At 60.5% G+C, this 10,000-nt stretch overlaps 1 protein-coding gene across 1 annotated transcript in view; it reads left to right on the top strand.

The window, feature by feature from the left end:
• The window catches only part of LOC144952830 (importin-4-like), a 38,603-nt gene that overhangs the window by 21,644 nt on the left and 6,959 nt on the right, over nucleotides 1–10,000 (top strand). The window contains exons 17-22 of the mRNA XM_078883298.1: nucleotides 1,775–1,898; nucleotides 4,368–4,479; nucleotides 6,434–6,606; nucleotides 7,344–7,421; nucleotides 7,774–7,831; nucleotides 8,930–9,035. Of these exons, the coding sequence (XP_078739424.1) occupies nucleotides 1,775–1,898; nucleotides 4,368–4,479; nucleotides 6,434–6,606; nucleotides 7,344–7,421; nucleotides 7,774–7,831; nucleotides 8,930–9,035 (651 nt within the window). The remainder of the gene's footprint in view (nucleotides 1–1,774; nucleotides 1,899–4,367; nucleotides 4,480–6,433; nucleotides 6,607–7,343; nucleotides 7,422–7,773; nucleotides 7,832–8,929; nucleotides 9,036–10,000) is intronic.

Here is a 10,000-nt window from a genome sequence, read left to right as displayed (position 1 = left end):
TCCCTCACCCCCCACGTAGACACCTGTGTGTGTCCCTCACCCCCCACGTAGACACCTGTGTGTGTCTCTCACCCCCATGTAGACACCTGTGTGTGTCCCTCACCCCCCACGTAGACACCTGTGTGTGTCCCTCACCCCCACGTAGACACCTGTGTGTGCCCCTCACCCCCCACGTAGACACCTGTGTGTGTCTCTCACCCCCACGTAGACACCTGTGTGTGTCCCTCACCCCCACGTAGACGCTGTGTGTGTCTCTCACCCCCCACGTAGACACGCTGTGTGTGTCTCTCACCCCCCACATAGACACGCTGTGTGTGTCTCTCACCCCCCACGTAGACACCTGTGTGTGTCCCTCACCCCCACGTAGACACCTGTGTGTGTCTCTCACCCCCCACGTAGACACCTGTGTGTGTCCCTCACCCCCCACGTAGACACGCTGTGTGTGTCACTCACCCCCACGTAGACACGCTGTGTGTGTCACTCACCCCCACGTAGACACCTGTGTGTGTCCCTCACCCCCCACGTAGACACCTGTGTGTGTCCCTCACCCCCCACGTAGACACCTGTGTGTGTCTCTCTCCCCCCACGTAGACACCTGTGTGTGTCTCTCACCCCCCACGTAGACACCTGTGTGTGTCTCTCACCCCCCACGTAGACACCTGTGTGTGTCCCTCACCCCCCACGTAGACACCTGTGTGTGTCTCTCACCCCCACGTAGACACTTGTGTGTGTCCCTCACCCCCCACGTAGACACCTGTGTGTGTCCCTCACCCCCCACGTAGACACCTGTGTGTCTCTCACCCCCCACGTAGACACCTGTGTGTGTCTCTCACCCCCCACGTAGACACCTGTGTGTGTCCCTCACCCCCCACGTAGACACCTGTGTGTGTCCCTCACCCCCCCCCACGTAGACACCTGTGTGTGTCCCTCACCCCCCACGTAGACACCTGTGTGTGTCCCTCACCCCCCCACGTAGACACCTGTGTGTGTCCCTCACCCCCCCCCACGTAGACACCTGTGTGTGTCCCTCACCCCCACGTAGACACCTGTGTGTGTCCCTCACCCCCCACGTAGACACCTGTGTGTGTCTCTCACCCCCCACGTAGACACCTGTGTGTGTCTCTCACCCCCCCCCCCCACGTAGACACCTGTGTGTGTCTCTCACCCCCACGTAGACACCTGTGTGTGTCTCTCACCCCCCCCCCCACGTAGACACGCTGTGTGTGTCCCTCACCCCCACGTAGACACCTGTGTGTGTCTCTCACCCCCCACGTAGACACGCTGTGTGTGTCTCTCACCCCCCACGTAGACACCTGTGTGTGTCTCTCACCCCCACGTAGACACCTGTGTGTGTCTCTCACCCCCCCCCACGTAGACACCTGTGTGTGTCTCTCACCCCCACGTAGACACGCTGTGTGTGTCTCTCACCCCCACGTAGACACGCTGTGTGTGTCTCTCACCCCCCCCACGTAGACACCTGTGTGTGTCTCTCACCCCCCCACGTAGACACCTGTGTGTGTCTCTCACCCCCCCCCCCCCACGTAGACACCTGTGTGTGTCTCACCCCCCACGTAGACGCTGTGTGTGTCTCTCACCCCCACGTAGACACCTGTGTGTGTCTCTCACCCCCCCACGTAGACACCTGTGTGTGTCCCTCACCCCCCCCCACGTAGACACCTGTGTGTGTCCCTCACCCCCCCACGTAGACACCTGTGTGTGTCTCTCACCCCCACGTAGACACGCTGTGTGTGTCTCTCACCCCCCCCCCACGTAGACACGCTGGGAGTACTTGCGCGTACCGTGGGTAGCGACGCGTTCTCTCCGCTGGTGGAGGAATGCGCCATGCTCGGCCTCGGTCTCATAGACCAGGTGGACGACCCGGATCTTCGCAGATGCACGTACGTACGTGTGTGGGTGTGTGTGTGTGTGGGTGTGTGTGTGGGTGTGTGTGGGTGTGTGGGTGTGGTGTGTGTGTGTGTGGGTGTGGTGTGTGTGTGTGTGTGGTGGGTGTGTAGGTGTGTGTGTGTGGGTGTGGGTGGGTGTGTAGGTGTGTGTGGGTGTGGTGTGTGTGTGTGTGGGTGTGGGTGTGTGTGGGTGGGTGTGTAGGTGTGTGTGGGTGGGTGTGTAGGTGTGGGTGGGTGTGTGTGTGTGGGTGTGTGTGTGTGGGGGTGTGGGTGGGTGTGTAGGTGTGTGTGGGTGTGGTGTGTGTGTGTGTGGGTGTGGGTGGGTGTGTAGGTGTGTGTGGGTGGGTGTGTAGGTGTGTGTGTGTGGTGTGTGTGTGTGTGGGTGTGGGTGGGGGTGTGTAGGTGTGTGTCTGTGGGTGTGTGTGTGTCAGAGGTCGCAACCGGGTACCCGATACCCAATACCCGGCTACCCGTACCCGGCCGGGTACGGGTACCTGTTTGCGACCCTGGTGCGGCCGGGTACGGGTAAGGAATCAAAACCCGTTTGCGATCTCTGCTGTGTGTGGGTGTGTGTGTGTGGGTGTGTGTGGTGTGTAGTGTGTGTGGGTGTGAGTGGGTGTGTGGTGTGTGTGAGGTGTGTGTGGGTGTGTGTGTGTGTGTGGGTGTGTGTGTGAGGTGTGTGTGTGTGTGTGTGGGTGGGTGTGTGTGTGAGGTGTGTGTGGGGGTGTGTCTGTGTGTGTGGGTGTGGTGTGGGTGTGTGTGGGGGTGGGTGAGTGGGTGGGTGAGTGGGTGTGTGTGTGTGGGTGTGTGTGGGTGAGTGGGTGGGGGTGTGTGTGGGTGTGTGTGTGGGGGTGTCTGTGGGGGTGTGTGTGGGGGTGTGGGTGGGTGAGTGGGTGTGTGTGTGGGGGGGGTGTGTGCGTGTGTGTGGTGTGTAGGGTGTGTGTGTGGTGTGTGGGTGAATGTGGGTGTGTGGGTGGTGTGTGGGTGTGTGTGGGTGTGTGTGTGTGGGGTGTGTGTGAGGTGTGTGTGGGTGTGTGGGTGTGTGTGGGTGTGGGTGGGTGTGTAGGTGTGTGTGGGTGTGTGGGTGTGGGTGGGTGTGTAGGTGTGTGTGGTGTGTGTGTGTGTGGGTGTGGGTGGGTGGGTGTGTGGGTGTGTGGGGGTGTGTGTGTGTGTGTGGGTGTGTGGGGGTGTGTGTGGGTGTGTGGTGTGTGTGGGGGTGTGGGTGTGTGTGTGGTGTGGGTGGGAGTGTGTAGGTGTGTGTGTGTGGGTGTGTGTGTGTCAGAGGTCGCAACCGGGTACCCGATACCCGATACCCGGCTACCCGTACCCGGCCGGGTACGGGTACCTGTTTGCGACCCTGGTGCGGCCGGGTACGGGTAAGGAATCAAAACCCGTTTGCGATCTCTGATGTGTGTGGGTGTGTGTGTGTGGGTGTGTGTGTGTGGGTGTGAGTGGGTGTGTGTGGTGTGTAGGGTGTGTGTGTGAGTGGGTGTGGGTGTGTGTGGGTGTGGGTGGGTGTGTAGTGTGTGTGTGGGTGTGTGTGTGTGGTGTGTGTGTGTGTGTGGTGTGTGTACGTGTGGTGTGTGTACGTGTGGTGTGTGTGTGTGTGTGTGGTGTGTGTACGTGTGGTGTGTGTACGTGTGGTGTGTGTTCGTGTGGTGTGTGTTCGTGTGGTGTGTGTGTGTGAGTGAGTGTGTGTGAGTGAGTGAGGTGTGTGTGGTGTGTGAGTGTGGTGTGTGAGTGAGGTGTGTGTGTGGTGTGTGTGTGAGTGAGTGTGTGTGTGAGTGAGCTGTGTGTGTGAGTGAGCTGTGTGTGTGGTGTGAGTGAGCTGTGTGTGGTGTGTGTGTGTGTGGTGTATGAGTGTGTGTGGGGTGTGTGTGGGGTGTGTGTGAGTGAGCTGTGTGTGAGTGAGCTGTGTGTGGTGTGTGGTGTGTGAGGTGGGTGGTGTGTGAGTAAGGGGTGTGTGTGGTGTGTGTGAGTGAGCTGTGTGTGTGTGTGGTGTGTGTGAGTGAGCTGTGTGTGTGTGTGTGGTGTGTGTGTGTGTGTGAGTGAGCTGTGTGTGTGTGGTGTGTGTGTGTGTGAGTGAGCTGTGTGTGTGTGTGTGGTGTGTGAGTGAGTGAGCTGTGTGTGTGTGTGTGGTGTGTGTGTGTGTGTGTGAGTGAGCTGTGTGTGTGTGTGTGGTGTGTGTGTGAGTGAGTGAGCTGTGTGTGAGTGAGCTGTGTGTGAGTGAGCTGTGTGTGTGTGTGTGTGAGTGAGTGAGCTGTGTGTGTGAGTGAGCTGTGTGTGTGAGTGAGCTGTGTGTGTGTGTGTGTGAGTGAGTGAGCTGTATGTGTGTGGTGTGTGAGTGAGTGAGCTGTGTGTGTATGTGTGTATGTGTGTATGTGTGTGGTGTGTGAGTGAGCTGTGTGTGTGTGTGTATGTGTGTGGTGTGTGAGTGAGCTGTGTGTTTGTGCCCCTGCGTAGGTACGGGCTGTTTGCGTCGCTGTCGGTGGTGATGGGGGCCTCGATGGCACCGCACCTCGAGAGGATGACCACCAGGATGTTGCTGTCTCTACGCTCAACCGACGGGGTCGTGGTGAGAGGGGGGAGGTCACGGGGGGGTCATTGGGTCACACCGGTTACTCACTCACCCACCCACTCACTCACACAGAGACCCACCCACCCACCCACTCGCCCACTCACCCGCTCAACCACCCGCCCACACACTCACCCACCCACTCACCCATCCACTCACACACCCACCTACTCACTCGATCACCCACACACCCACCCACTCATACACCCACCCACTCACTCGATCACCCACTCACCCACCCATCCACTCACCAACTCACTCACCCACACGCCCACTCACACATTCACGCACCCACTCACACACCCACTCAGACACTCACACACCCACTCACATACCCACCCACCTAGCCACTCACACACTCACTCATACGCTCGCCCACTCACACACCCACTCATGCACCCACCCGCTCACTCACACAGAGACCCACCCACCCAGCCACTCACACACTCACTCATACGCTCGCCCACTCACACACCCACTCATGCACCCACCCGCTCACTCACACAGAGACCCACCCAGCCACTCACACACTTACTCATACGCTCGCCCATCCACTCGCTCAACTACTCGCTCGCTCACCCACCCGCTCACCTGCCCACCTGCCCACACACTCACCCACCCACCCACTCACACACCCACTCACCCACCCACCCACTCGCTCACACACTCACCCACCCACCCACCCACCCACTCACCCACCCACCCACCCACTCACGCACCCACACACTAACCCATCCATCCACCCACCCACCCACCCACACATCCACTCACCCACTCACCCAACCACTCACTCACCCACCCACTCACTCACCCACTCACCCGCCCACTCACCCATTCACCCGCCCACCCACTCACCCACTCACCCAACCACCCACCCACCCACTCACCCACCCACTCACCCACCCACTCACACACACACCCACTCACTCACCCACCCACTCACCCACTCACTCACCCACTCACTCACACATCCACTCACCCACCCACCCACTCACTCACCCACTCACCCGCCCACTCACCCATTCACCCGCCCACCCACTCACCCACTCACCCAACCACCCACCCACCCACCCACTCACCCACCCACTCACCCACCCACTCACACACACACCCACTCACTCACCCACCCACTCACCCACTCACTCACCCACTCACTCACTCACCCACTCACCCACCCACCCACCCACTCACCCGCCCACCCACTCACCCACTCACCCACCCACCCACCCACTCACGCACCCGCCCACTCACCCGCCCACTCACCCGCCCACTCACCCGCCCACCCACTCACTCACCCACCCACCCACTCACTCACCCACCCACTCACTCACTCACCCACTCACCCACCCACTCACACACACCCACTCACTCACCCACCCACTCACCCACCCACCCGCCCACTCACTCACCCACTCACTCACCCATTCACTCACCCACTCACCCACTCACTCACCCACTCACCCACTCACCCACTCACTCACCCACTCACCCACCCACTCACTCACCCACCCACTCACACACCCACTCACCCACCCACCCACCCACTCACCCACCCACTCACACACCCACTCACCCACCCACCCACTCACTCACCCATCCACCCACCCACCCACTCGCCCACCCACTCACCCACTCACCCACCCGCCCACTCACGCACCCGCCCACTCACCCGCCCACCCACTCACCCACTCACCCAACCACCCACCCACTCACTCACCCACCCACCCACTCACTCACTCACCCACCCACTCACCCACCCACTCACCCACCCACCCACTCACTCACCCACTCACCCACTCACCCACCCGCCCACCCACCCACTCACCCACCCACCCACCCACCCACCCACTCACTCACCCACCCACTCACCCACTCACCCACCCACCCACCCGCTCTGGCAGTGAGAGGCCACGTGGGTGCCCGTGTCTCCCCCCCCTGCCCCCCCTCCCCCCAGACCCACTACAACGAAGAGGGCGGCGATGAGGAGGGTGGGGCCCGCAGCTTCCTTCTGCTGGATGACGATGGCCTAGAGGAGGAGGAGGGGGAGGAGGAGGAGGGAGATGAGGAGGAGGACATCACGAGCGAGGAGTGCAGGAGCTTTGACGACGACGACGACGACGTTGCAGGGTCAGCGTTGGGGCCCTGTCACTCGGACGCTGTCGTCATCACCACCATCATCACCATCACCACCGTCATCACCGTCGCCATCGTCATCACCATCATCACCATCACCACCGTCATCACCATCACCACCATTACCACCGTCATCATCATCATCACCACCGTCATCATCACCATCACCACCGTCATCACCATCATCACCATCACCACCGTCATCACCATCATCACCATCATCACCATCATCATCACCACCACCGTTATCACCGTCACCACCACCGTTATCACCGTCACCACCACCATCACCACCACCACCACCGTCATCACCGTCACCACCACCACCACCACCGTCATCACCGTCACCACCACCATCACCACCACCACCACCGTCATCACCACCACCACCGTCATCACCACCACCACTGTCATCACCACCACCGTCACCACCACCATCACGACCGTCATCACCATCATCACCACCACCACCGTTATCACCGTCACCACCACCGTCATCACCGCCACCACCACCACCTCCACCGTTATCACCGTCACCACCGTCACCATCACCGCCACCACCGTCACCACCACCATCATCATCACCGTTGCCGTCATCACCTCCACCACCACCACAGTCATCACCACCACCACTGTCGCCACCTTCACCATCACCACCGTCACCACCTTCATCACCTTCACCACCACCTTCACCACCACCACCACCGTGTCTCCCTCCCCCCCGCCCCCAGGTACAGTGTGGGCAACGCGTACGTGGAGGAGAAGGAGGATGCCTGCAACGCTCTGGGGGAGATCGCCGTCAACACCGGGTAGGGCGCAGGGACCACGTGGGGCCTTGTGGGGCCTTGTGTAGTGTGTGTGTGTGTAGTGTGTGTGTGGGGCGTGTGTGGTGGGTGTGTGTGGGGTGTGTGGGGTGTGGGTGTGTGTGGGGTGTGTGCAGCGTGTGTAGCGTGTGTGTAGCGTGTGCGTATGCATGCATGCGGAAGACAGTGCCCTGTAAGAGGTCGTGGGTTCTATCCCGTGACCCTGACGATGCCTGCTGCTGTATATTTGGAGTCTGTGTCTCTCTCACCATCATCATCATCACGGTGGCTAGGAGATGTTGACTACCTCGCCTGGTATGTAGGAGGTCGTGGGTTCTATCCCGTGTGTGCCCACCAGGGCTGCCTTCCTGCCCTTCCTGGAGGCGACCTTCACAGATGTCTTCAAGATGGTGGAGGTGAGAATCACTCACTCACTGACGCATCCACTCACCCACTCATCCACCCACTCATCCACTCATTCACTCACCCACTCATCCACCCACTCACCCATCCACCCACTCACTCACCCACCCTCTCACCCACCCTCTCACCCACTTGCCCACCCACTCACCCACTCTCTCACCCACCCACTCACCCACCCTCCCACTCACCCACCCACCCTCTCACCTTCCCTCCCACCCACTCACCCACCTACCTTCTCACCCACTTGCCCACCCACCCTCCCACCCTCCCACTCACCCACCCACCCTCCCACTCACCCACCCTCTCACCCTCCCACCCACCCTCCCACTCACCCACCCTCTCACCCTCCCACTCACCCACCCACACACTCATTCACTCACCCACCCACTCACCCTCTCACCCTCCCACCCACCCTCTCACCGACCCTCTCACCCACCCTCTCACCCACCCACTCACCCTCTCACCCACCCACTCACCCACTCACCCACCCTCCCACACCACTCACCAACCCACTCACCCACCCACCCTCCCTCTCACCCACCCTCCCACCCACTCACCCACCCACCCTCCCACTCACCCACCCACCCTCTCACCCACCCACCCTCCCACCCACTCACCCACCCACTCACCCACCCTCCCACACCACTCACCCACCTACCCTCCCACTGACCCACCCTCTCACCCTCTCACCCACCCACTCACCCACCCTCCCACTCACCCACCACCCTCCCACCCACCCACCCACTCACCCTCTCACCCACCCACTCACTCACCCACTCACCCACCCACTCACCCACCCTCTCACCCACCCTCTCACCCACTCACCCTTCCACCCACCCTCCCACACCACACACCCACCCACCCACTCACCCACCCACTCACCCACCCACCCTCTCTCCCACACCACACACCCACCCACCCACCCACTCACCCACCCACCCTCCCACTCACCCACCCACTCACCCACCCACCCTCTCACCCACCCACCCACCCACCCACTCACCCACTCACCCACCCACTCACCCACCCACCCTCTCACCCACCCACCCACTCACCCACCCACCCTCCCGTGCCCCGTGTCTGTGTGGCAGTACCCAGCGGAGGATGTTCGCAAGGCGGCTCTCAGGGGCCTTGCTCAGCTCTGCGTCGCCCTGCACGCTGCGTGCAAGCAGCAGCCCAGCGCCCCCAGCCTGGACGGTGAGGGTCGCTCGCTCACCACTCGCTAAACACTCGCTAAACACTCGCTAACCACTCGCTAAACACTCGCTAACCACTCGCTAAACACTCGCTAAACACTCGCTAAACACTCGCTAAACACTCGCTAAACACTCGCTAAACACTCGCTCACCACTCGCTAAACACTCTCGCTAAACACTCGCTAAACACTCGCTAAACACTCGCTAAACACTCGCTAAACACTCGCTAAACACTCGCTAAACACTCGCTAAACACTCGCTAAACACTCGCTCACCACTCGCTAAACACTCGCTAAACACTCGCTCACCACTCGCTCACTCGCTCACCACTCGTTAAACACTCGCTAAACGCTCACTAAACACTCGCTCAACGCTCGCTCTCTCGCTCGCCACTCGCCGCTTGCTCGCCTCTCCGTGCCTCTCTGTGTGTCTGTGTGTCTCTCAGTGTCTCTCTCCGTGTCTCTCTCTGTCTCCGTGCCTCTCTGTGTGTCTGTGTGTCTCTCAGTGTCTCTCTCCGTGTCTCTCTCTGTCTCCGTGACTCTCTGTGTGTCTGTGTGTCTCTCTGTGTCTCTCTCCGTGTCTCTGTCTCCGTGCCTCTCTGTGTGTCTGTGTGTCTCTCAGTGTCTCTCTCCGTGTCTCTCTCTGTCTCCGTGCCTCTCTGTGTGTCTGTGTGTCTCTCAGTGTCTCTCTCCGTGTCTCTCTCTGTCTCCGTGACTCTCTGTGTGTCTGTGTGTCTCTCTGTGTCTCTCTCCGTGTCTCTGTCTCCGTGACTCTCTGTGTGTCTGTGTGTCTCTCAGTGTCTCTCTCCGTGTCTCTCTCTGTCTCCGTGACTCTCTGTGTGTCTCTCAGTGTCTCTCTCCGTGTCTCTCTCTGTCTCCGTGCCTCTCTGTGTGTCTGTGTGTCTCTCTGTGTCTCTCTCCGTGTCTCTCTCTGTCTCCGTGACTCTCTGTGTGTCTGTGTGTCTCT

This window comes from Lampetra fluviatilis, chromosome 70 (genome assembly GCF_964198595.1).
Source record: "Lampetra fluviatilis chromosome 70, kcLamFluv1.1, whole genome shotgun sequence".
NCBI lineage: Eukaryota > Metazoa > Chordata > Hyperoartia > Petromyzontiformes > Petromyzontidae > Lampetra > Lampetra fluviatilis.
The sequence above is the reverse complement of the archived record's forward strand: the minus strand, read 5'-3'. Positions and strand labels throughout refer to the sequence as shown.